This window comes from Leucopleurus acutus, assembly GCF_964270905.1.
Source record: "Leucopleurus acutus genome assembly, chromosome: 9".
Taxonomy (NCBI): Eukaryota; Metazoa; Chordata; class Mammalia; order Artiodactyla; family Delphinidae; genus Leucopleurus; species Leucopleurus acutus.
In genome coordinates, this window is record NC_139144.1 from 13,848,694 (window position 1) to 13,875,499 (window position 26,806).

Below are 26,806 nucleotides of genomic sequence, written 5' to 3' on the forward strand. Positions count from 1 at the left end.
ACGCTAATCATAGACCGTAGAGTCCCAAAGCACAGATTTAGTGATATTGAGGGACTAATCCTGTCCCCGAAACATAACAACTGCATATGGGAGGGTAGCAGTAGGGATAAGAATTAGTTCTCTGAGGAAAGTGTTAAAATGATCTCCATACCGGGGATGTATGCAAGGCCCCTACTCTTTGTACTTCTTTTGAGAGGAAATCTTGAGTTTAAGTCATACCACACGAATTATGAAAAAAATCATTCATATATTAAAAAGATTTACCACTTCTTTAAATAGAGGTCATTCTAAATACCTAAAATATTTTTGATTTACCAAAACTTACAAGGAATTTGTATATATACATATGTTTGTGTGTTTGTGTTGATCACATAAAGCAAAAATCCTCATGTATGTATCTGCATGTTTCATCTGAGTTAAGGTTTTGAATAAAGGAATTTGAAGAGAGAGGAGACATGATTTGACCTGTTTTGCAAGGATTCTGGCTGCTGTGTTGGGAATAGACTATAGGAGATCAAGGTGGTGGCAGGGAGACCAGTTAGTGGGGTACTTTGGTTTTCTAGGCAAGATGATGGGGGCTGTGATCAGGGTGGTAGTGGTGCAGGTGGTGATGAATGGTCAGAATCTAAGTATATTTTAAATGTAGAACTAGTGGGATTTGTGGATGTGCTTACAGATTGGGTGAGAGAGAGAGACAGAGAGACATCAAAGTCAAGGATGACTGAGCAACTAAGAGAATGGACTTGCCATAAACCGAGACGGAGGAGATTGTGGTCGGGGTGGGAGGGCAGGGAATAGTAGGACCTGGAGAGAAAAGATTCTGAGTGTAGACACTGAGTGAAGACATCTGTTAGACATTCGACTGGAAGGCCAAGCATAGTAAGTCTCCTACATACGAATGAGTTCTGTTCTGAGAGCACGTTCGTAAGTCCAATTTGTTCCTAAGTCCAACAAATGTAGCCTAGGTACTCAGCTAACACAACTGGCTATATAGTAGTATACTGTAATAGGTTTATAATACTTTTCACACAAATAATACATAAAAAAACAAACTAAAAATAAAGAAAACATTTTTAATCTTACAGTGCAGTACCTTGAAAAGTACAGCAGTGCAGTACAACAGCTGGCATCCAGGGACTGGCATCGAGTAAACAGGCGAGGAGAGTTACTGACTGGAGGAGGGAGAGGAGGTGGGAGATGGTAGAGCTGAAGGATCCTCAGTAATACGAGACAGAGGGCAAGCTGCGATTTCACTCACGCCTGACGCTGATGGAACGTGCTGATGCATCTTTGAAAGTTCGAAACTTGAAGGTTCGTATGTAGGGGGCTTACTGTACACAGTTGAATATGAATCTGGAGTTCAGGGGAGAGTCCCATGCCAGAAATTTGGCCCATACCAAATTGGAAGGCATCAAGATAGAGTTGCCGTTTAAAGCCATAACAGTGTATGAGACCCCCAAGAATGGAGCCTTGGGCACTCTCAAGAGGTTAGGGGGAAGAGAAGGTATCAGTAAGGGGGTCTGAGAGGGAGGCTCAGCGAGGGGGTACAGAGTGGGCCCAAATGGGGATGGGGGGGTGATGCGTGCTGAGGAGGGCGTCACAAGCTCTGCTACACGTGGTTATGATTTCAACAAATTGAGGGGTGGGGTGTGTACCTCGCTGTGTTGAGAGGTGGGCACAAAGACTGGGACAGATCGTGAGGACACCAGAGAGGGTTTCATTAGGAGTCTGGTTTTGATCAGGGAGTGATATGATCAGAAGTGTTTCAGAAACCAGAGTGTGGCATTGAGAAGCATATACTCCATAGTGGTAGAGTAACAGTTCTTCACTTTTCGCTTATATACTGTGCATTGCTTCATTAACTATAGTGATGTATTAATTTTGTAAGTGAAAAACTATTAAAATGAATGAGAAATATGAGAAGGCTGGAAACCAGTAATTGGAAAGTGCATTGTAACAGCTCGGAAAAGAGATGATTAGGGTTTGAAGGAGGACCCTGGCTAGGAGATGCAGTGAAGTCAGACGCTTAGACCTTCAGCATCTGGCAATCTGCTAGGAACTGGCTAAAGGAGACAGGAAGATGGAGGGGACTGTCACCAAGCTCAGAGGGGACATCACCTCCTGACCCACCTCTCCCAAACAAAACTTGGACCCCTCCTTCCAAAAGTAATCTGTCTCAACATCTTGATGACGCAGACAGGTAGGGATGAAGTTCATCTCTACTGTTCAGAACATGAACGAATCGGTTACGTAAATGATTTTATTCAAACTCATGTGTTTTCTTTTTCCTGAGAGTAAAAAAAAAAATGGAGATATTAAGTGATATAACGTTATAAAGATAACTTTGTGGGGACAACCTCTTCAAAAACAGTGATAGGCACTTTCCCTAATGACATGGCTTTCTGACATGAACCAGATATCTGGTTTTGCTAATTTGGGGATGCATTTGATGTTTATCTGCCCATGAGTAGCAAACAGAAAAGTGGACCTGCCCACACATTCTCATTAGGTTCATCTGTGTGGCTTTCTGCTAAATCAGTGGACAATATGTTACCTAGACATACACTTGGCAATCTGTTAAGAGAGTCAACTGAGATGCTGAGTAGGCGGTGGAAGATTCAGGTGTGTACTTTCTAGCCTTAGCTTCCAAGTATACCTACCTGAAGTTTGACACTAGGCATTTCTAAGGCTTGTCAGAGTGAAAAATCAGTATCTACAGAGGATTGCCTCAATAAGAATACGCAGACAACAATTCCTCCAGAATTTGTTTTTTTTTATGTGTGGGTGGAGCTAAGTCTTAAAGAGCTATTTACTGGGACTCCGGTACTTTGGAAGATTTAAGGATTTGCTCTCACTGAATTGCACTCCGATATATCATCGATCTGTACTGTACCACATGACATTGGTCATTTTACTTCTAGCAATGTTAACATGGATGACCCCAGCAGAGTCCTCATGAAGTCCCAGGGGCAAAACTTACCCTAGGCCTCAATACCAGGATAGAGGCATACTTCTGGATTATGTCTTGTGGAGACTTATCAATGGACGTCCTTTTCAAGGCAAAGCAGGTTGAATTCACTGCCTAATTCTTGTAAGTACTCAGGCTACTGTAGCATGCATTTTGTTTTGAATATATCCCTGGGCTTTATCTTATTTTATCCATTAATTTTCCATTCAACTGTAATTCTCTTACTTTGTGTTTTAATACGCTACCTCACTTTTATTATTTTTTTCAGCGAGGCAGGAAACAGCAAACCTTGGACTCAGGGTAGACACAGGAATGGCGGAAGGAGACGGAAATATGAAATGAATTGCGTTAAGTTAAAAAGGCCATTGCTATAAAGAGAAATATGATGAAATGTGAAATAAACTAAAAGGTCATCCTAGAAGGAAAATGCAAGGGCAACCCCCTCAGCACATTTTCTGTGTGCTACTGAATTCACTCACATCTCCTTTAAAAGATCTCTCTCCCCGGACTACAAATTACAGATCTCATGAGCCATCTAATGAATTCTGAATGTCATCCTGATTTAATGCGAAATGTCAAGAACTACTTCTAAGTAAACGAACATGTCTCCTATAAGGGCCATACAGAGGCCATTTTAATTTGCTGAAACAAACAAACGAAAAAACCAAACAGAACGAACTTTTTCTTCCTGCTACATGTACCATCTTAAAAAAGCGATACCCAGAATTTAAATAACCTATTTTCAGGTGTTACTTAAACAAAAGCATTTGTGTAAGTATTCTTGTAAGAAAAACCAGTGGCAAACAAACAAAACCAGAGCCCAGACGCATAATTCTGGCTGCGAATTTTAAATTAGGTTTCATTTTTCTGTCCTGAAAATTCTGTTCACTAAAACTTCATAGTATAATAGAAACAGACACACAAATCCATTGAGCCTCTGCATAAACGAACATTTTCAGACTTTACTCCCGATGCATTCTTCAAATTACCGCAAAAAACTAAGTGCTTATAAAGAATGCTTTAGGCTATGCTGATGATTTAAAAACAAGCACACAACCAACATAAAAACAAAGAATCTTCCTCTTTTTCAGGAGAAACGACTTGTGTGAAGTTATCCTCTAGAAACATGTTTGCTGTCAATTCTGGGTGAACCAGGATGGCCGCTTCCGTTCTCGCTCGATGATCCTCTTGCCCTGGTCTTGCTTGGAGGGTGTCTCCCCCAAGTACAGCACCATGGTCTCCACGGTAGGAGCCTTGAAAGGGCCTCCCTCTTGCTTCCCTATCTGTCGTCTGATTTCCGCTGTCTCTTTACGCACCTTCTCATAGCAATAGCCACAGAGGACGTGTTTCTGTTTCAGGTGACCGCATTCAGGACAAACGTCTATATTGTTCTTAAAAAAAACCCAACCAAACAAAAACATTTTAACAAGACGCAATATAACGCACACATCACTGACAGGAATGAGGCTTATATGTAAACTTTCTTGGAATGTCCATGCCGCACAAGGTCACAGGACCACCCAGTTCAACCTCATTTTAATAGGGAAACTGAGGACACACATTGATTTGAATTAGTAGAAAAATTGGGACTAGAATTCAGGTCTACCGACTTTGAATCTGGTACATTTTTACTTAAATACAACAGTCTTATTATGTGAAACGGTACTCCATTCCCCCATCCTCAAAAACTAAACATCTGATAAGGAGCCCATCAACACATTGGGGTGAACCACACAGCCAGCATCTTAAATAAGACACCAAGGTAAAGGGAATTCACTTTTTCTTTCAGTCTATCCTGGGAAGAACAAGGTGATAAACACATTACAAGTTGGCTTCCCCTGGTCATCAGAGTGTAATTCAAATTCCTGTATGGTATGTGGTGTGAGTTTTCTTCCTATAAATTAACACTGATTATTCCTTAATGTAAAACTCCCTATATATTACAATTTGAGGGTTTCATGAGTTTTATATGTCTACCCAACTTTAATAAGACAATTCTAACCTCTAAAGAAGTCCTTTCATTATGTTCTAAAGGTAGGTTTGAAATATAAAGAAAAATAGTAAACGGGAACATCAAAGAAACTCTGAGCACTTCCGAAGATTAATCTACAAACATCTGTGAGGCAGACGACAAAAAGAACTCCATTTTCTGAACGAAACAAAAAACCTTGCAAATCATTTGCCTCACCGACTTCTCATCTTACTCCAATACCTGGAAAACTGGATCGCACATCCATCTTCGAGGTATAGAAAAAATACCCACCGTCACTTGGTGCCCTTTTCCTAACAAATCCCTCAGCATAACACACTATATGTAGCAGAAAACAATTCACCAAAGGAAATTAATGCACAAGACAAGAGATATTCTTTTCCCTCAGAAAAAACAAAGTCAGGGAAGTCATGTAACAGATCGCATTCCTAAACTCTTAAATTCTCTCAACCAAACTGTATGAATTATTGGTGCCTCAATTAATGAAGTATTTTTCAGTTGCACATTTTAAATCTGGTCCCAACTGTGACTCAATAATACTTTAGAGCTTAAGTTCTAAGGGTTTGGTTTAATACTGAACGTGGAGGCTCATGAAAGTCCATTTTCTGTCCTTGAGTTCCATCTGTACTGCCCCATTGCTGGGGAATGCCGTGGAGTAAACAGGAACTCAAATCACGGCTATTAAAGCCATAAATTAACGAATCAAAGGTAAGAAACGCTGGGCTTGGCTTCCCTGGTGGCGCAGTGGTTAAGAATCCGCCTGCCAATGCAGGTGACATGGGCTCGAGCCCTGGTCCGGGAAGATCCCACACGCCGTGGAGCAACTAAGCCCGTGTGCCACAACTACTGAAGCCCACGTGCCTAGAGCCTGTGCTCCACTACAAGAGAAGCCCCCACAATGAGAAACCCGAGCACCACAACAAAGACAACAGCAACTAGAGAAAAGTCCACGCGCAGCAACGAAGACCCAACACAGCCAAAAATAAATAAAATTTTTTTTTAAAAAAAGGTAAGAAATGCTAAAATTTTTGTTACTAGATCAATGAAGAAAGTGTACCCATGGGACATGGTGGGGAGGGTGAGGAAGAAGAGCACTGAGATCTAGAACTGTCTGAGGATAGGAACACACACAAAGTTTCAAGAGAAGAATGTGACTTCAATAGGAGACTGCTAGGGTTCAAATCCTGCTTCACCTTTTAAGTCTGAGACCACGGGCAAATTCTTTTTGCCTCAGTTTCTTCATCCTAAAACTTAGCAAAACAATATTTACTCTGGAGGATTGTTGTGAGGATATGATGAGAAAATTCATGCAAAGCGCTTAGATACATCATTAGCACTTAATAGATATTAGCTATTTTTATTACTTATCTAAGGATTTTCCTTCACAGTACCTTATTGGATACAGTGAAGAACAGAATAAATCTGTAAGGGCTAGTAAAACCCCATAATCGAATAGATCTACGCTTCTGACTTTAATTTTAGGGTCTGCCATAGTTAAAATGTTTATTCATATATGGTTCAAAATCACACAGCTCAGGACTGGCACAGCTCACAATACAAAAGTCACGTAGACTCTTAACAACCCAGTCCTCTGTCCAGACTCTAAACTCCCTCCTTGACTATGTTCCTAAGACTTAGGCTACAAGACAGTAGATACACACACATACATAACGAGAATATTGCATTTAATTTAGGCCAGAGGAATGTAGGCATGTAAGATCTGAAAATAATTCACTCATGGGTTATGTGAATAAACCAACAGAATATGCGGTGGTGGACACGAGAAAAAGCACACCCACAAAAATCAGCATCTTACCTTAACTTTAATAAGCTTATGAGGGTTTCTTCTCCTACACCTGTTAACTTCAATGCTGCGTCTGTTTTTGGGAGCTGCCATCCAAAAGATGTTCTCCAAAAAGCTGGAAATCTCCTTACTTCCATTGGTATCATTTGCTGGTTCTGTAAACATAGCTGGACCTTGGACCGCTAATGCTGGTCCTACAAAACAAACATGGAGATACAGAATCAGTTTCTAACTTCTAAATGACCATTTACAGGTATCATTCTCCTTAACAATCAACAATGATATATCAAAAGGCACATATAAAATATTACACTCAACAGGCATTTAACAGGAAACCTTAGTAGCTACTGAAATATAGTAGAGCTCACACATAATTTTAAAGAACACAGAATTTTTCTTAGTGGCACCTGCTTAAATGAATCGGTTAAATTCTACCAAGAGTTTCTCATAACACAGAACTCAGGGGTTTAGTAGTAAACATGAATAAATCTAAGCTTGAGATTTCCAAAATCCACTTCCTACTGGCACTGAGATAACTGTTGATTGCCCTTTTATATTACATTCAAATTGGGTTAGCTCCTCAGTCATATCCTGGTAGGCCCTTTAAGTCACTTCGTTCTTCGTAATATTTAATCTCAATCCCCGTCAGTTCTCTAAGGAAAAGAACTAGCTCATCACTCTTTGTAGAATATTAATTGATTTATGTGATCATCAACATTTCACTTTTGTTTTTAAAATTGTTTATAAAATCAGAGAGATTCCTTTACCCTCTCTTTGCAATATTCCTCAGACTTGCAACAGTTCTTTTGACTTTAGGAACTCTTAAAAATATACAAAGCTGTCTAACACTTAACAACTTGTATTCCTTGTCAATATATCTAAAAGTATTGCTATGCATAGCCTGATGTAATAGCGCAGGCTCTGGAAGGTCTGTGTGACCTTGAGACCTTTCTGAGCCTACTTCTTCAGTTGAAAAGTGGAGACACCTAATGGGATTGTTGTGGAGATTATCTCAGGAAGCACATGTAGGCTTTGACATATAGGGGGCTCACGGTTCAGACTGCCTGGGTATTATTATTATGTTCGGGATACCTTGGAAATCGAATGGAATGTAAATGTCAAAGCAATGACAATTTTAACAACCAAGACACTTCCCTTTAAAATCACTTTCCGGGGAAAACATGGGATCCGGATTCAACTTCACAAAGCTCAAACGCCACAGAGAGCAAATTGCTTTAGGGGGTGGGATGACTGGAAAGGAAAGATAAGAGAATCTAGAAAGTGGCGTCCCTTGATGCTAAGTTAATGAGCTTCGGCTACATTCTGTGTACGAATGGGACGCTCAGAGGACTTTTTTTTCCTGTTTCTAAGTAAGTGAAAGTCCAGGCCAACGTCCCCTACGCGTGGCCGAAGATCAGGACGCGGAAGCAGGGCAGAGCACGAGCGGTGCCCACCACTCTGCCTGGGGTCCCCTCCCCACCACCCCTCTCCACGTACCCCACTGAGGACTGGGAAAGCCTGGCCGGCTCTGCCGAAGTTTCCGCTGCAGTTGCTCCCAAAAGTTCCGGAGGAGTCCCTGGGCTGCGGGCCACAGCAGAACCTTCCGCATCAGCATGGCGGGCGCCATCTTGCTCCCGTAAACCACGCCCACCGAACCGCTGGGTCCCGCCCCTACCTCGAGCATGCGCGCACACACGCAGAGGCGGGCAAACGCGCACCTAGAACTACAACTCCCAGCATGCCCCTGAAAGCGTCTCTGACTTTCCTCCAATCAGAGAGAGGGAAAGGAAGGCGCGGGGAGGGGAAATGAAAAGAAACGGGCCGCAGTGCGCATGTGTGCGGAAGTGTGCTGGGTCTTCGGGTAAAGATGGCGGAGCGTGGTTACAGCTTTTCGCTGACTACATTCAGGTATGGAAGGGGCCCCGGAGGTCCTCCTCGTAACCGAGGTTGCAGGAACTCTGCTGACCCGGTTTTTACCGTCATGGTCTCTGGCTTGGTGCTTCCGGAGGGCCCAGTAGGGAATGGGGGTGGAAATGCCACTTTGCAAAGTCATTTGCAGGGCCCTCCCGCGGCCTGGGGAGCAGTAGTGCCTGGGGTTCGTGGGAACGCGAGTCGGGGGGTCCGGGGCGACCTTGACGCTGCTGGAGGTTGAGGCCCTCACCCAGGGATTTTCTTTAGCTTTGGAGATTAGGGAAGAAAGTAGCTTTGCATTAGCTGTCTCCGGGTGTCCCGTTCAGAATTCAGGATTCCCTTCCTGACCGAAGTAGGCCTGATTCGGGAGTTTCTGGAGCTCGGAATCTTGGTCAGACCTATGGGGGCCCTTTTTCTCGGAAAGCCCTAACTTTACAGTTTGGTCCGAGTCTTAGTCTCCATTTGGCACTAATGTCTCTCGAAACCTCTTCCCGCTTTCTTTTTCTTTGGTGCCCCCACTGGGAGCTTAAGGACTGAAAGTGAAAGCGTTATTTATCTTTCTATTCTCTAGTCTTTGTAGGCGCCAAACTACTAGGCTACATTTGCGTTTTGGCTGTTATTTTGGGAAGGGGATGTATTTATTTAAAAAAAAGATTGTAGGCTTTTTAAATTTTAGAACAGGTAGATAAGTATATTTTTCAAAGTAAACTTGAGTTAAGCTATCATCATTCCCAATGTAAGAAAACCGTCACCAAAGGATTTAACAAATCGACTGGGGAAGGATTCAATTTGCCCATTTTCCTACAGACCAGTGATGCCCCGTTTAATTAAAATGTATTCTTATCTGACTGCTGAAGGCGGGCCGCATCTGACTTGTTGAGGACTTTCTGTGTGGGTGGAGCTTAGTCCATCTCTTTGGGCTACCATCTGTGATAAATGTTATCTCAACACCTTACAGATGAGCTAACCACAGCTCAGGCAAATTAAATAACTCGTCCCTGGTCATAGGTGAGTAGCTGAGTTAACATTCAGACTGGGTTCTTTCTGACGACAAATTTAATACACTTTCCATTACTGTGCGACGTCGTCTTAAAATGCTAAAATACCTTTCTTTTAATAAAAGGTCTCCTCATATACAACAATAGGGAGCAATGTTTGCCAAGTAGTCACTGTTCATATTCGTGAACAAAGCAAACCTGGACCTTTATCTTTAAGAGGGTGTAATCCTAGTGGAGCTGAAACATAAAACAACTATATGTTAGCAGGGAATGAATCTTTCTATAATAATTTTCGTTATTAAAACACACTCTTTTGTTTTTTAACATGATAGTGCATTTCTGTTTTAGAGTAAAAAATTTGTTTCCAGCTTGTTGTACTCAGAGTTAAACTACTAAAGGTGGAATGACAAGAGACTATACTATAGGAGGTGTTCTTGTGGATTACATTTAGTTGGGGATATTGACAATAAGTGGATAAACAAATGGGTGCCTACTAATGCATTCTGAGGAATGTTTTTCCTTTACTCAGGAATTTTTATCAAGAGAGGGAGAAAGAAGGAACAAAACTTTAGATTGGGTAGTCAGGAAAGACCAGTGTTCTGGGGGACTGAAAGATGAAAGGGAGCCAACTGTTTGAAGATTTAGGGGTAGGGAGAGTTGCAGACAGAGGGAAGAGCATGTGTGAAAGTGCCAAAGTTGAGAAGGACCGAACTGATAAGAAGGCCAGTGTGTTAGAGTATAACGAGCAGGGAGTTAGCATGGGTCAGGCCAATTCTGCAGGGCCCTGTAGGCCAGAGTAAGGAGCTTTTATTGTAAGTGAACCAAGAAGTTATTATAGGATTTAAATGGGGAATGGCATGGTACAAAAGTAACTCCGGGTGGGGGAAGGGAAATAAGAATGGAAAAGGTGAAAACTAGTTAGACGGCTATTTCAGTTATCCCTGGTAGAGATGCTGGTGCTTTGGAATTGGGTAGCGGCATGATTGACTACAAAGACGGTTGATAGCTCGGTGAGCTCCCAGGTTCGTGAGCTTTCCTACAGAAAGATGCGATGACAGAAGTGTACATGTGTGATTATGGCAGCGGAAGAAAAGCTAACTTTTAAGTTTACCTAATCCTTTAAAATGTCCCCAGAGGTATTTGAACTAGGTATTGAAGAATAATTGAAAGCTGGATGGACCCAGAAAGTCATGATATGATTATCGAAATAGGGACCATTAAACGAAAACAAGTACAGCCTAATTTAAAAAGTGTAAATGCTTATTGCTGTTATTCTGCTCTAGTCAGCTAATTTTGTCATTTAACAGTCTTTAAACTGCTGCCCCTAGGCTTATTCCTTAAATAGGTCTAGATGTGTGTCTTGTCAGTCAAATGAACCTGGTCATAGGCTGTGTGTTGGAGTGCTGACTGAACAGAGCTTACACTTTGTAAATGTTGAAAAAATAATTCAAGTATGGTGACTCTTAGCCAAAGAGGAAGCATAGGACAGTATAGGTATGAGTGTGTGGGATTCAACCTAGTCTGGGTGGTCAGGGCAGCTTCCCTGAGGACGTGACATTTCTACTAAGGATTAGAGGGTGACTTGGAAGGAGTTCACCAGACAGTGGTGAAGTGCATTGCAGACAGAGGGATTAGCTTGTCAGAGGGGTTTTTGAATGTTGAGTAGTTGTGTGTCTGGAGCAAGATGGGATGGTGTGAGTTGACACTTGAGAGACAAAGAGAATATCTATAATTTTGTGAAGATAAAACAGATGACCTTCTGAAACTGAAGATTATATTTTCAGTAGTAGACTGGAGATGTGGACCTTAGCTGTGTGTCACTTTGGACAAATTACTTTTCATTCAAGGACTTTGTCAATAAAATAGAAAGGTTGGTGACATTTATAGTAATTGTTCTAACTCAACAGCTAGGTTGAAATAAAATGTGACCTAAAAAGCCAGTTTGGGCCTAGCTAGTAGCATTTGGCTGCCAAACTCATGGAACCAGAAATGTTAAGTATAACCAGCTCATGGCATCTCGAAATAGTTTTGTATTATATAGCAGATACTTTGTTGTGATTGATATCTAGGTTTTATGTCTTAGGCCATGTCTGCTTTATAAAATGTTTAACTCCACCCACATGGATTATTTGCTGTTATTTGGTATTTAACAGACACATACATGTTCTTAATAATATTACTTTTTGGTATTTGCTTGCTGCTAATTTTGTGCCAGGAACAAAAGGCATCACTTTATTTAATCTTCACAACAACCTTTGAAATATTCATAGGTAACTACTATACTCCTATTATCCCCTTTACAGATGAGAAAACTGAGACACAGAGAGGTTAAGTAATTTGCCCAAAGTCACAAGGTTGGTAAGTGGTGAAAGGCAACAGTAATGATGCTGCTTTAAGGGGCAGACAAGAAAAAACAACCTAAGGAAAGAGATTAGTGTTACACTATGAATAAACTTAGTTTCCGTACAACTTCATGATAAATTTTCGAAGCCCAGCTATTCCTTGATGCTTGATTAATGGATTTGGCCTACTTACCTGCCCTTTCTCAGAGGTGTTCCTCTAATAAGTATTTGAGAATGTGAATTTAGCAATACCTTTGTTTCTCTTTAAGCCCATCTGGTAAACTTGTCCAGATTGAATATGCTTTGGCTGCTGTAGCTGGAGGAGCCCCTTCAGTGGGAATTAAAGGTAATTAAATGCTTCATTCATTTCAGATTCCTGTTATTAGTTGTCATAATGTGTTCTTTTGGAATTAATAGGTAATTAATGTAAAAGTAAATAGCTGTGGCAGCATAATTTTTTAACAGTTCTTTTTGGGTTTTTTTGTTTTATAAATTTATTTATTTATTTATTTTTGGCTGCATTGGGTCTTTGTTGCTGTGCGCGGGCTTTCTCTAGTTGCAACGAGCGGGGGCTACTCTTTGTTACGGTGTGCAGGCTTCTCACTGCGGTGGCTTCTCTTTGTTGCAGAGCACGGGCTCGGGCTCTAGGCTCATGGGCTCAGTACTTGTGGCTCGCGGGCTCTAGAGCGCAGGGTCAGTAGTTGTGGCGCACGGGCTTAGTTGCTCCGTGGCATGTGGGATCTTCCCAGACCAGGGCTTGAACCTGTGTCCTGAGTTGGTAAGTGGATTCTTAACCACTGCGCCACCAGGGAAGTCCCAACAGTTCTTTTTATTAATCTACAGTATTTTGATGTTTAAAGAAAGTGATAAGCCAAAGAAGATGAATATTTTTTTTTTAAAATAAATAATCGCACCTTTATCTATTGTGATAACCCACAAATAGTTTTTCCTATTCAGAAAACTGAGTATTCTTTTGTTTTTTTCCACTGATTATGTATCACTGTTCTCTGGCAGTTTTTTTCTTTCCATAACTTAGAAAAGGTTAATCATAAGATAACTTATAAAAAACATATCATTGGTTGTAAAATTTCAGATTATAAGAACAGTAGGCCAAGTAGGCAGAATTCCATTAGTTTAAAACATATGGACTCTTTCTTAAGAAAAGTTGTATAATACCTTTAGCGGAGGGACTTCTTAGTGCAATCCAGATGACCATTGAGGGAAAGTTGATTTACCTTTCCTTGGGTAATTTTAATATAGAAATCCAGAAGAAAAGCTTTTATAAATAAGAAGAAATAAAGGAGTTTGGCTGAAATGCTTCCGCAACTAGAAAACTGTTGAAGCAGAGTCTTTAAATAACATTTAAGTCTTCTTTTTTTTAAAGCTGCAAATGGTGTGGTCTTGGCAACTGAGAAGAAACAGAAATCCATTTTGTATGACGAGCGAAGTGTCCACAAAGTGGAACCAATCACCAAGCATATAGGTTTGGTGTATAGCGGCATGGGCCCAGATTACAGGTACCTTGTACCCTTTATTCTTTTTCTCACCATCTCATGAATTCCTTGTAATCTATACTTGGAGGAGAAAAATCAAAGGATGTTTTTCCTTTAATCTCCCAACTTCTCATCGTTGGCAGCTGAACTTAGTTTGCCAGTATGAGACAGACTGGGGCTTATTTGAAGGAGAAGAGCTCAGTGCCACTCAGTCGTAAAAGAGGAGATGGAGACTTACCCCTCTCATCTCTGTTCAGTGGTTTTCCCTTCTGATCATAATACCTCTTCTACCATCCAAGGGCTCAGCAAGGGCTTTGCTGTTCTCTAAATGTATTTTAAAAACAGCAAAAGCAATACATGTTATAATAAACTATATATTTTTAAAGTTATCAGACAGCAAAAGAAAGCATACCATCCAGAGTTAACCTCATTTTATTTACTTCTGTTTTTAGCAAAGGGACAGAATTCTCAAAAGGCCACTGAAAGTTGTGGAGTATGACAGCCAGTGTGGATCCAGATGTTTATATAATCACTCCTTTGATATTTCACAGGAAGAGAGTAATCCTGTTACATCAGGGTGCCAGCAGGTTTAAAGAGATTGGCAGCTTTCTGTTTGTCATTTAAGAAGCAAAAGGAAAGAAACAGAATTTCTTCATTCTTGAGTTTGTGGAGTAAGATAGGTAGAGCCAAAATTTCATGAGTTAGAAAAAGCACCAGGGTCACTGGCATGTGATCAGGCTTCCCTACAGTGGATCCTGCTACCATTGCACGGAAGGGAGACTGCAGTGTACTAGCACTCACAGAATAAACTGACACCACAGGAGTATTGTTCAGAGGGCTAATGTGCAGAGCTCAGATTGGCACACGAGCAGGTAAAGGTGAATCCTGCTTCTCTTGCTAGGATATTTAATTGTTACACTTTTGACAAATTTTACATTTTTTTAAGTTATAATTAGTTTCACGCTGTTCATTCATCTCTGGAAGGTACCCTTTGAATTCCAATCTGTGGAACAAGATTGAGGCAGAGTGAGAAACATATGCCTGAACACGTGTGTGTGTGCGTATTAGCCTGTTGCCTGGAGTGAAATATAAAAAGGCAAGGTGCCTGCCCTTGGGATAAGGGGCGCACAATCTTGAAGACGCTGTGGCGAGATATAACGTTCTTGTATATGCTAGAGCCATGGCTGCTAAGCTAATGGGTACCCCCCAGTCCATAGTTTCCTTCCTTTTGCCTTGTTCTTGTTCATCTATGGTTTGTCTCCTCAGTGATGCTCTGATATTTTCTTGTAAATTAACCATAATCAGATTTAAGAACAGGACTGGCTTAGAGTGAAGAGCTACTATTAGAGATACATGTCAAACTTGTGCTATAGGTGTATGCCTACAGAAGGAGAATGAGTCTTCAGATAGTAAAGCATCTGAATTTTAATTAAATCTTATTTCTTTTCTGTTTGTCAGAGTGCTTGTGCACAGAGCTCGAAAACTAGCTCAACAATACTATCTTGTTTACCAAGAGCCCATTCCCACAGCTCAGCTGGTACAGAGAGTAGCTTCCGTGATGCAAGAATACACCCAGTCAGGGTAGGTTGATTTTATTACTTTAAATGTGTCATGAATTAGAAAAAAAATCATTTTATGAGTAGACGTATTTTTTTAAAAAGGGCTTAGTATTCCTATATTTCCTTAATCAGTGGAGAAAATCACTATGATGAACATTTCTGATCTTAACTGGACCCGAAATATTTTTTTAAAGAGAAAATGGAAATGTTTTCTTGCTGTTCGTACAGTAGCAGAAACCAACTTCTAGATAAAGTCCTTTTGCTAGTAATTAAAACATTTCTGTATGGGCAGACAGTCATTGCTGCTTCCAAATTTATCTTCTAACCAAAATGATTATAAGCACATGATGAAAGCAATAACTCTTTGACACATCCGTATTTATTTAATTCCAGTGTTCTTCAGCTTGGGTGTGAACACGGATGAGGTAGCTGCTGATTTGTAAAGCCAGTGGAAAAGCTGCGTTTGTTGAAATGTGTCATTTTGTTAGGACACTGTTACTCCACACTTATTAACCCTGATGTTTGTATCACTCCATTTACCAAAATGATTTGACTGTCTTTTCTCAGTACCATAAAGAAAATTCATTTTGAATTGATCTGTTTAGAATGGTGTTAAATACTTTTTAAGGAGCTTAGAAGTCTAATTCGGTTTACCTGATCACTTGCTTTACTTGAGGGTATTAATAAATTCTTAGCTTAGGTTGACTTTAACACCATGAAGATGGCAAGTAATTTTCATTTCTCTCTCTTCAGTGGTGTTCGTCCATTTGGAGTTTCTTTACTTATTTGTGGTTGGAATGAGGGGCGACCATATTTATTTCAGTCAGATCCATCTGTAAGTATCATTAGATGTATTTGAGGGATTTGTCGAAGGGCTCTTTGAATATCTAGTAAAAATAGAAGCCATAAAAAACTTAAAAATTAGAGTATTTTCTCTTTTTGTTTTTCATTTGGGCTTTAGAAGTAGTAAATATTCACTTGCACATTTAAAATGTTGGTAATTCAGTCTTCTGATAAGGAAGCCACTTTAGTTCTGCCCCCCGTGTTCTTCTGGTATGTTGCTTGACTTCACATACTTTGAATGATTAGTTGAAATAGTTGTTATCAAGTCTCTTTATATCTGTGGAATTCTTTTACTTTTAAAAAATTATAATTAAAGGTAAGGGTCTGGGTGGGGGCAGTGCCCTTTGCAGTCAGTTTAATCTTGGGACTGACTTCAGTGTGACTCTTCCTGTACAAATATTGATGTCCATCTTGAATTCGATGTTTTGCAAAATGGGTGAGTTGTCTGCTCTAAAGCAGAAGATTGGTGTTCAGGTTAGTAGGTGTCTGTAGAGGGTACCACTCCTCCATGTGTCTCACATCTGTCACTCATGTTTGCTGTGAGGAGACCTGAAAGAAAAAACTGGTGATTAGAAACTGATCTTTCATAGTTTATAGATCACTAGATAATGGCAAGTTCACTCAATTCAAACTAGCTTTGTAATCTGAAAAGGCAAAAAAAAAAAAATTTTTTTTGGTTGTTACTTAAATCAGAAAAATTAAGTATTTGGGGAACTTTGACAGTGTCTGCTACCCCATATCCGAGCTTCTGAAGCTAAGTGACATGCCCTCTTACCTCCCTTTCCTGGGGGTAGCAGAGCCAGCATCACTGGCATCCAGCTTTCACCTTTTGCCCTTTTCCCCCTGTTGTGTCTAAAAGGCAGTCGGGTCTTTTAAAATAGGTTTTGTCTGTTTCTTTCAGTGTCTGTGTGTCTGTGTGTGTATGTATTTTTTCAATAGATGTCATGTTATATAGGACATACTGCTGCTGCTTTCATTCAACATTAGATTACAAAATATCAACACCTTTGAAAAATTTTAATGCAAAGCTGTGTCTTTTTAATTTATTTGCTGCTGCTGCTGAAGAACTGGTCACCATTTTTCAGATATATATGACAGATTTCTAGAGCCCTTCAGTCCTAGTAAGCTACAATATTATTTGTGATTATTTGCTCTGAGTTAACCTCAGTTTCTTTTTTTTTTACATAAATTTTGTACAATAAGTTGCACATATTTAAAGTGTACAGTTTGTTGGGTTTTTGATGTATGTAAATGCCTGAGAAAACCATCACTACAGCGAAGATGCTGGACTTCTCCATAACCTCCAAAAGTTTCTTCATGCCTTTTTGTTATTTATCTCACTAACGTATTTTATGGTGTATTCCGTTGCATTCCAGTAAATATTTTGTGACCTTAGAAGTTAGAGACGAAATTATTGAACTGAGACATAAATGTCAGCATCCTAAGTAATTAGGTTAATGATTTAAAATGTTCTTTTCCTCTTCCCTTCCTGACTAGGGAGCTTACTTTGCCTGGAAAGCCACAGCAATGGGAAAGAACTATGTGAATGGGAAAACTTTCCTTGAGAAAAGGTGGGCTTATAAAACTAGATTCATTAGCAAACTTACTTTACAGTTTTCAGCTCTCTTTAAATAATACCATGAATCTAAACAAATTTGTTGTATGACTGTGTATTCAAGCCTATTTACCTGATAGAACAAACAAACTTTTCTCTACTCTGGCTCCCCAGCCTTCAATATATTAAGTGGTAATATTCATTTCTTATGAACTTCTCTTTCTGCATTCTCATGCTTTTTTTCCTAAATATTATTATTTTTTTTACTTCATTTTTCCTACTATCTCAAGAAAAAAAAAAAAGACCATTGGATTTGGAGTAAAAAAATTGGGGAGGAAAATTTTTAAATGATGTAAGTGATTACAGCTTGCATTTTGACGATTACAAAAAAAAAAATTGTGAAGCCAAACACGGTGTTGATGGTGGATTAAAGTTGTGATGTATGTACTTGGTAAAAATCTGTCCTGCCAGCACAGCAGACTGCTCTCCCTTACTTCCAGCTGTATTCTAGACTCAGCATTATTGTAGCCCACCAAAAAATGTCCTACATTTTGAATGGGAAAAGTTCGCAATTGATTTTAACCACCAAATGAACCTTCTCAGTACATTTTCACATAATATTCATGTTAAGATTATTTAAAAATCTTAGACTCGGGATTAATTGGTAAATTTAAATAAGCTTCGGATTTTAAAGCAATTTTTTTTCCTTTTACATATTAGTGAGTCTTCCAAACATAAAAAACATAAGAAATTTTAGCAGAAGTCTGATTTCTCTGCTTTATTTTTATAAATTGTTATAATATTGCCACCACACTCTGATTGTATTAAAATGTTTATACTTAAGGAAGTTTCCTAAAATAAACTCACGTTAGGGTTACACTCTTCATGATGTCGGGAATGCACACCAAATAATTGTCAATTTCTTATCTGGGGGCAGCTAGCTCCGTGAGGTGACAAAAAGAATTAATCTGTAACTTAATATTTTTAAGGGTGTTTTAGATGTTTAAGAAATCTTACGCTGTTGCTATCATTGTGTTTACATAGTCATAAATAATGTTAATAGTGCCGTAAATCATTGGGTTTTTTTCAAAAAATTCTTCAGATATAATGAAGATCTGGAACTTGAAGATGCCATTCATACAGCCATATTAACCCTAAAGGTTAGTTCAATATCTAACAGTTGGATTTGTAGTGATTGTATAATTAACTGCTTAGAAAATTGAAATTTTTCCCTCCCTCTTGATCAGGAAAGCTTTGAAGGGCAGATGACAGAAGATAACATAGAAGTTGGAATCTGCAATGAAGCCGGATTTAGGAGGCTGACTCCAACTGAAGTTAAGGATTACTTGGCTGCCATTGCATAACAATGAAGTGACTGAAAATCTGGAATTTCAGATAACCTCTCTACTTAAACATGTTTAAAGTATGTTTTTGTTTTGCAGACTTTTTGCATACTTATTTCTACATGGTTTGATGGACTGATGTTTTTAAAATGAGACTTATAAATCATAATAAACCGTTAAATTCAACTTCCTGCTTTTTAGGAATTAGTAAAATTTTAACATAGTTATATCCTGCTTTTCATCACAGTTGATTTCTGGAGACTACAAAGCAGAATGGTGAAACTGTCTTTAGTCCTCGTGCAGTTTGGGTTAAGTCACATCTTGTTACTCTCTTTGCTGTCAGATGTCTGCTTCAGTAAAGCAAAATGCTGATTTCGGTAAACATCACTGCTTTTAGAGCTGGGAGAATCTGCAGACTTTCGTGGATTCTGAGACAAGGTGGCAGCATAGATGTTTTTCAGGCACCATTCAGTGTGTGGCAGTGAAACCCTAGCATGCTCTGTGAGATTGCGCTGGAGCTGCCAGGAGTGCTAAGCCAAACAGTCTCCTATAGGAGGTATATTGTGTACATACATAAAAAATGGTGCGCTAGTTCCTGTTGGTTTTCCCATCGCAAGTAGGTACATGTATTTAAAAAGAGCCCCCTAGAATCTACTAAATCTTTTTAACTCAAGGATGAACGTGAGTGCTGGAAATAAAATACTAATACTTAAATGTCAAAATTATGGCTTAAGTCTCTCCCTCGTTGATGTAATCTCAGTGTAATCAGAACCTTCACTGCAAATTAAGGCTCATAGAAGCAAGCAGATAATGGGGTACCTGAAGCCTGTTTTCATTATATGTGAAGGCATAGCACTTAGTTTTCTTTTTTTGTTTTTAAGGCATCGTAGGATAAGAGAGATCATGTCATTAGTCTTGCTCACAGAGCATAGAGTTTATGAATGTCACTGTTCTTACCAACAAAGAGATCGCGGGCATTTCTGTGATTTAAATGTGGCTCTAAAGATCTTGATTATGATCTAGCCAAGTTTAGGCTCTTTAGGCAAGAGCCTTATCTTGGAGCATGTCTGTCAGGATTCCCAGTTCTACCCACTGTCACTGTAACACCCCTGTAAGTGGCTGAAGTGTTATGATGGGAGATGGGAGATACCAACTTGACCTATTTCTAGACATTTGTCTTGAACGCCTCAGTTAACATAACAGTCTCTCCTCGTCGGCTCTTGGTACATTGTGAATCCAGCACGCTAGAAGGTGAACTTAGTGTTAAAAAGGAATGGTTTTTGGAGTTAGGTCTCAACTCTCCCACTTAACTGGCCAAGTGACTGCACAAAGTAATTATCTCAGAGTGTTTTCTCAGGACTAAACTTGATTATGCAAGTGAAAGGCCTGGCAAGGTTAATGGTTAAGTACCCCATAAGTTTTAGCTCCTTTGAATTTGCTTAGGCTCTCTCTAATGTCTCATATTAAGAAACCAGAGGAATGCCAAAATTCTACAAATCAAAGAAGGGAAGAGTAAAGGCATTTTTATTTAGGACAAAAAGAAAGCAACGTGGAGGTTCTTATTGAGTGCTAACACAGTAAGTCCTATGGAATAAAGAGAGGAAGAATTAGCTGAAGCAGATCTGTGTCCAGGTTCTATTCTTTGCCTCTTTGCCCCATTAAGTACAAAGCCTAGCTCAGCTGAAGCTGCCTAGAACTCCCTTGGTTCTCAGTTTGTTCTTTTCATTGACCTTAATTTTCACTTGTCCCCTTTTGTTCCATTTCTTGGGAAACTCAAGTTTTTGGTCTGACAACCCATTATGCATCCCTGAATGTTCTCCAACTCTTCTGTCATTTCTAGCCAGTGGATTCTAGCTTCTTTTAATCTTATTTAAGTATCATAATGCTCCTAATATACAGTCCCCTCTCCATTTTTGGTCCAATTTTTTTGTATCTTCTCTTAAAAAATTTGCCTCCACTTGTTTTTCTCTTCCAGTTCCTCAACTGAACCATGAATCCAAGTTTGCAAAACAATTATTAGCAGTGAAACATGGAAATGTTTAAAATTCACACATGGGGGGAAGAGGGAGTTGAAAAGGAAAGGGAAATAAGGAAGAAAAGTAATATTGATCTTTATAATTATCCAGTGCTGGCTTATTGGGTACTGATTAGGTGAGAAGGGTGATCAAAGGATTTTTCATCTATTGTTCGACTATGTTCATGGACTGAAACCGCCAACTCTAAGCCTTAACTTCACCTCTTTATCATGCGTCTCCTTGCTGATGTAGGCAAGCTCTGAGCCCCTGTTGTAAAGAAACACAAGCTGATACTCAATGAAGTGCCTGAGAACATGTAAGAGTTGGTAACTCCTTTGGTTTAGAATCCTAATTTCCTGAAACCCAGTCCAGTGGTCCTGTATTAATGTCACGTTGCCTCACACGGTTCCTTCAGTTCAGACTCCTCCCTTGACCCTGCTCTCAAGGACCTTATTATCGAACCAGCAATACCTGCCTGCCAAGTAAGTGATAGCTTCCTAAGCATGAGCCTATTTTAAAAGTTAGATAACTTCTAACACTTGATCAAAGGCCCTGTCCCTGAGTTTCATCACTTTTCCCATTTTAAGTATTCCATCAGGTACTCCCATATTTCAAAACAGTAGGCTTATTATGGTTATTTCTGGATTCCTGAAGGTCAGCCATCATATAAACATTTTATTCTGCAAGATGAGAATTTAGAACTCTTATACCACCCTCACTTCCCTTCTGCTTTAATTAGATCACAATGTTTAGCATAAAAGATTTTTATTAGGGGTATGTAAGTATACTGTGATTGCTTTTCCTCACTTTTTTGCTTTGTTTTCTCTGTAGCTGTCACTAATTCTTGCCAGTTCCCCCCTAACGGGATTGCAAAACCCTCTGCACAGTTTTCCTGACTGTCAGATACAAGGTAATCTGACAGTTCTCACCCAACCCTTTGCAGCCCCTCTCCCCCAGCACCATTCCAAGAAGTTTCTTGAAACCCCCTCTTTCTGCTCTAATCCAAGCTGGTTGCGTCTTTGAAACTCTTTCTTCTCCTCTTGTCTCTTGATTGGCTGGGTTTAAAAATTCTAGGTTAGAAAGAAATGTCTCCACATTTAAACTCCTATTAATTGGATACTGGAGCCTTTTGTTTTTGCTATATTTTTCACCTATTTTTTTAAATCTACTTTTTAGTAGATTTTTACACTCTTCTTTTCTATTGATGTTTTTAAGATTTGGGATATTTTTAATTTTGAAGAACTCTTTCCTATACTCCATTATCTCCCCTTTAAAAACAGAATTCTTTGATTTATGGCTGAAATATCCTCTATCTGAGGAGGCTAGTTAAAGATATTTAAAAAAAATTTTTTTTTTGGTTCTGCTTTCTGTTTCCTTTAGATTCCAAACAGAAAAATGTTTGGAAGTGCTGTGTTTGTGAACCCCAAACCTACCTACTGGGGGATGCCGAATATCAGCACCTATAAGCCATTTCTCTGTGGTCTTTCATTTGCTCTGTTTCTCCAGAGAAAAAGGGTTTGAGGGAGAGGGTGATGAGAGGAGTGGGACAGGAGTGCCAGCGTTCCGTGAGGGGCAGAGAAGGGGCCGACAGCATTTTACTGTTCAGGACGAAAACTTAAACTCTTTTCATAATGTGTCTGGAACCCCTCTCATTCCCTGTCTTCAACATCATAAACTCGACTTCCGCCTGGGGAAGGATGGGTAACTGTCCCAGCTCCACAGGACGGGAGAGAGGACTTGGTGTCTGTTCCTTATACAACATGTAAGCAATGCCCATTTTCAGCCCCTCCTCACTGCCTCCTTTCCTTCCAGGCATCTGTAGTCTACTAACTACTTCCGCAGAGAGGCTTCATGGCTTCAAATAACCTCTCTCTGGCGGACTTAACTCTTAACCATATCTTTTAGGCTCAGAGGATTGAATAAATATGTTGAAAAGCACTTGGAACAATGCCTGCCACATAATAAGCATTGAATAAGTGTCATTATTGCTCTTTGTCTTGAAAAATGTATCGACATATCTCATGTGCAATCATCTCTTGTTCTTTTTAGTCTTGTGGGTTTATTCCTTTCCTGTCATTTAAGTAAGGTTTAGGAAAGGAGCAGGCAGACATAGGCTTAATTTTAAAGTCCTCTTAAAATTTTAAAGTTAGCCTTACTTTATGGGTGACTCTGGACACTACTGAAGCTAATACCAATTTCCCAGCCCTTCAGAAGCCAGCCACCGATCGTTTGTCCTCTTCAGAAAGGCAGCGCGTCTCTAATGACACTTTCTAATGGAGAGCCCGTGGTGGCGCAGTGGCAAGTGCTTTGGGGTGGGGTCAGAAATCCCAGCTACAGCACTTAACAGCTGTGAAACCTTTGACAAACCTCTCCAGCCAGTTTTCTGTTAAAATGAGACAAACTTTTTCTAAGACGACAACCACTGTCTGGCACTCGTAGGGGTTTGAGCTTGATAGCAAAACGGTGTACTTGACCCGCGGAGAGGAGGTGGGCGCGATCGGGAGGTTTTCTCCACCAAAATGCACCGACTGCCGCCCCAGGCAAAGTCTAACCATGATTAGATGCTAGGATACGGGTTCAGCCTGCCTGGCACGCTGGGGATCGAGCGGCTGGTGCCCCAGTGGGAGATCATCTTTCCTGGGGCCAGGCGGTCGCGCGCTCCGCGCTCGCCTCGCAGCGGGAGTGGAAGAAGCCTCTTCCCTCAACAAACATGGCCGCCGCGCTAGCGTCAGCCCCGCTCTGGAGGCCGCGCTGCCGCCTGGGAATAGCGGGCTCGGCGTCACCCGGCGCGGGGCCACGTGACGCGGGAAAAGCCCGAGGCGGCGGGGCTGGCGTAGGCGGAGCTCGCGCCAGCGGAGCAGCAGCTGAGGCCCGAGTGGGGAAGGGGCTGCCCAGTGAGGTTACTCGACGGGTCCCGGCCTCGCGCGCACGTGCCCGCCTGCTCGCGCTCGCGGTCTTGGGCGCTGACGGTGAGGAGCCGGGGAACGGGCGAGGGGGTGGGGGAGCCGGGCGCCCCTTCCGAGGCCGGGAGGGGGTTGGGCCGGGTCGGCGGGTCGGGTGGCGGGCGCCGAGCCGCCGAGCGCTCTCCGCCCGCGCCTCCGTCCCGGCGCTGGCCGTGGGGCCTCTTGGAGCCCGAGCCTGCCCGACGGGGCCAGCGGTGCAGGTGGACCGAACAGGGCCGGGTGCCCGCCCGGAAGGCCCCGCCGACCTCAGGCCCGCCCGCCCGGGCCGCCGCGGGCTGCTCCGTGGAGTTTATCTTAGGGCGTTTTCCTCGGAGTGGGTGCGGGGGCCGAGTTGGTGGGCGCCTTCGGTCTTTAGAAATGGGTTGGGTTGACGTCACGTGCAGGTACGAGGCGGTCTGGATTCCTGGGCGTGTGTACCGTGTGCCCCTGGGAAATCACGAGGCAGCAGGTTGAAGGAGACCCACTCATGGAAGGTTAGCGTGGTCAATTGAGGAGAGAGTCTCCTGGTTTGGACAGTTTGTTCACCAGCTAGTCTGTGTGGATACACTTATTTTAATCATTTTTATCTTGACCCTTCCACTAAAATTTCTCGACAACCGAACAGTAAGGCTGCTTATAAGGGAATTCCTTATGTAGCAGGTTGCCAGCCCCCTGCGTTTTATCCTAACCCGGGATATACTGTGGATCCCATGACCTTCAAGCTGAAGAAATGAAGGCGCAAAGAGTGTTAGAACCCAGCGGACGTAAGGAGCAGTTCAGAAGTCTAGCTATCATCCTTTCCTTAGCTCTCAGAGGAGGGAGTCCCTCCAGAATCAGATTCACAGAATCCCAGGTTCATAGACCCGGCCTCCATAACCTTTGTGGTCCGAATGAAGTCTTAGAATCCTGAGTGAAGAATTGCTTGCGGTTGATTTGTTTCTTTTCATAGGAAAGGCATAATGCTGTCAGCATGTCTGCACACTCCATGCTTTGTGAGCGGATCGCCATAGCCAAGGAACTGATGAAGAGAGCAGAGTCACTCTCCAGGTCAAGAAAAGGTGGCATCGAAGGTAGTGCCAAGCTGTGCAGCAAACTGAAGGCAGAATTAAAATTCCTGCAGAAGGTAGAAGCTGGGAAAGTAGCCATTAAGGAGTCCCATTTACAGAGCACTAACCTGACACACCTAAGAGCCATCGTGGAATCGGCAGAAAACCTGGAAGATGTGGTCAGCGTTCTCCATGTATTTGGTTACACAGACACCTTGGGCGAAAAGCAGACCCTTGTGGTGGATGTCGTTGCCAATGGTGGTCATACCTGGGTGAAAGCCATTGGCCGGAAGGCTGAAGCTCTGCATAACATTTGGCTGGGCCGGGGCCAGTATGGCGACAAAAGCATCGTTGAGCAGGCTGAAGACTTCCTCCAGGCCAGTCACCAGCAGCCGGTGCAGTACAGCAACCCTCACATCGTCTTCGCATTTTACAACAGTGTCTCCAGCCCCATGGCCGAGAAGCTGAAAGAAATGGGTGTATCTGTGAGGGGAGACATAGTAGCCGTGAACTCTCTGTTAGAGCCCCGTGAAGAGCTCCAGGCCAGCGAGAGCGAATCAGACGATGATGGCCCCGAAGTTTTGCGGGTGACCAGAGTAGACCGAGAAAACATCCTAGCCAGTGTCGCGTTTCCAACGGAGATCAAGGTTGACGTGTGCACAAGAGCCAACCTGGACATTACTACTTTAATCACATACGTATCCGCCCTCAGCTACGGAGGCTGCCGCTTTATCTTCAGAGAAAAAGTGCTCACCGAACAAGCAGAGCAAGAGAGGAAAGAGCAGGTTCTGCCACAGCTGGAGGCATTTATGAAGGACAAGGAGTTGTTTGCCTGCGAATCTGCCGTCAAGGACTTTCAGTCTATCCTAGATACCTTAGGAGGTCCCGGGGAGAGAGAGCGGGCTGCTATGCTAATTAAGCGAATTAACGTGGTCCCAGACCAGCCTTCTGAGCGTGCCTTGAAACTAGTGTCCAGTTCAAAAATCAATAGCCGCTCATTAACGATTTTTGGGACAGGAGACACCCTAAAAGCCATCACAATGACTGCCAATAGTGGTTTTGTCAGAGCTGCCAATAACCAGGGTGTTAAGTTCAGTGTGTTTATCCATCAGCCCAGAGCACTCACTGAGAGCAAAGAGGCCCTAGCTACCCCCTTACCAAAAGACTGCACAACTGACAACCAACACTGATGATATCCTTTAAATACTGTCATGGGAATAAGTTATTTATACCAAAGGCTGTGTCTTCCCATTCTTAATTGGAAAAAAAATGGTCTATAGTAAAAATAATGCTCTTTAATACTCTTTAGAGCTCTTAAACCAGTCAGGTTGACTGTCTCATCTATAAGGTATATAACCTAAAGTACGAAAAAAGCACAAGAGGCAACCTTATTTATCAAACTGGCTACATTATAATTAGAACAGAAATACATCTGTATAAGGCTTGTAGCTGTATCACGGTATTTTGATTTGTTTCATTCAGTAGGGCTATCACTCCCCTAATGGTAACCGCCTCTCTTGGACTGTGGCTACGTGGCATCTTGCATTAAATATCTGGAGAAACTTCTGAAGCTTGTTTTTCATTGTATTGATTTAGCAATCGATATGGGTTGAGGCTGGGAGGTAATAGTTTTCAGTGAATTTTAGATTCCAAAGTTACGGCTGTTACTGAAAAGATCCTTATTTGATTGCTATCTGTCAGGTGCAGTCTGGTGGTTACGTTTACAAAGGGGACATTAATATAGAAGGAAATAAAGGGAATTCTGATCATGGGAGTCCCATGAATCTCTTGATACACCATCGTGAGAAGATAGACAACAGTCACACTACTACAAACCTAAGATGTTTAAAAGGTTAAATATTTATTTGAATATATTGAAAAAGAATTATATAAAATAAAGGTTTTACTTTTAAATATAAATGGCCCCCACATCAGCAGTATTTGGATTATGAATACTACTTTTCCCATTCCTTTTGCAAGTGGGAAGGGACAGCTGC

At 41.4% G+C, this 26,806-nt stretch overlaps 3 protein-coding genes across 3 annotated transcripts; 2 read left to right on the plus strand and 1 right to left on the minus strand.

Moving 5' to 3' along the window:
- Window positions 1-1,870: 1,870 nt before the first annotated feature.
- Window positions 1,871-8,389, minus strand: MRPL32 (mitochondrial ribosomal protein L32; the record flags this gene model as incomplete). The annotated part of the gene is made up of 3 exons (XM_082846647.1): window positions 1,871-4,359; window positions 6,775-6,956; window positions 8,260-8,389. 3 exons carry the CDS (start codon window positions 8,387-8,389, stop codon window positions 4,105-4,107), a joined length of 567 nt encoding a protein of 188 aa, XP_082702773.1. The 3' UTR covers window positions 1,871-4,104.
- A 216-nt stretch (window positions 8,390-8,605) lies between these two features.
- Window positions 8,606-18,992, plus strand: PSMA2 (proteasome 20S subunit alpha 2). Its single transcript, XM_082846947.1, has 8 exons — window positions 8,606-8,670; window positions 12,283-12,359; window positions 13,398-13,530; window positions 14,965-15,087; window positions 15,819-15,900; window positions 17,406-17,479; window positions 18,566-18,623; window positions 18,711-18,992. Exons 1-8 carry the CDS (start codon window positions 8,630-8,632, stop codon window positions 18,825-18,827), a joined length of 705 nt encoding a protein of 234 aa, XP_082703073.1. The 5' UTR covers window positions 8,606-8,629; the 3' UTR covers window positions 18,828-18,992.
- Window positions 18,993-23,716: 4,724 nt separating this feature from the next.
- Window positions 23,717-26,351, plus strand: LOC309966326 (UPF0415 protein C7orf25 homolog). Its single transcript, XM_082846285.1, has 2 exons — window positions 23,717-23,790; window positions 24,713-26,351. The coding sequence occupies exon 2, from the start codon at window positions 24,734-24,736 to the stop codon at window positions 25,997-25,999; it is 1,266 nt and encodes a 421-aa protein (XP_082702411.1). The 5' UTR covers window positions 23,717-23,790; window positions 24,713-24,733; the 3' UTR covers window positions 26,000-26,351.
- Window positions 26,352-26,806: the final 455 nt, after the last annotated feature.

What these genes read in the sequence shown, in the direction of transcription:
- PSMA2 (XM_082846947.1), top strand. Translation starts at nt 8,630, where the DNA reads ATGGCGGAGCGTGGTTACAGCTTTTCGCTGACTACATTCAG. An exon ending in TTTTCGCTGACTACATTCAG is followed by an intron (nt 8,671 to 12,282) that starts GTATGGAAGGGG and finishes TTTCTCTTTAAG; the next exon opens with CCCATCTGGTAAACTTGTCC. An exon ending in GGCATGGGCCCAGATTACAG is followed by an intron (nt 13,531 to 14,964) that starts GTACCTTGTACC and finishes TCTGTTTGTCAG; the next exon opens with AGTGCTTGTGCACAGAGCTC.
- LOC309966326 (XM_082846285.1), top strand. Translation starts at nt 24,734, where the DNA reads ATGTCTGCACACTCCATGCTTTGTGAGCGGATCGCCATAGCCAAGGAA.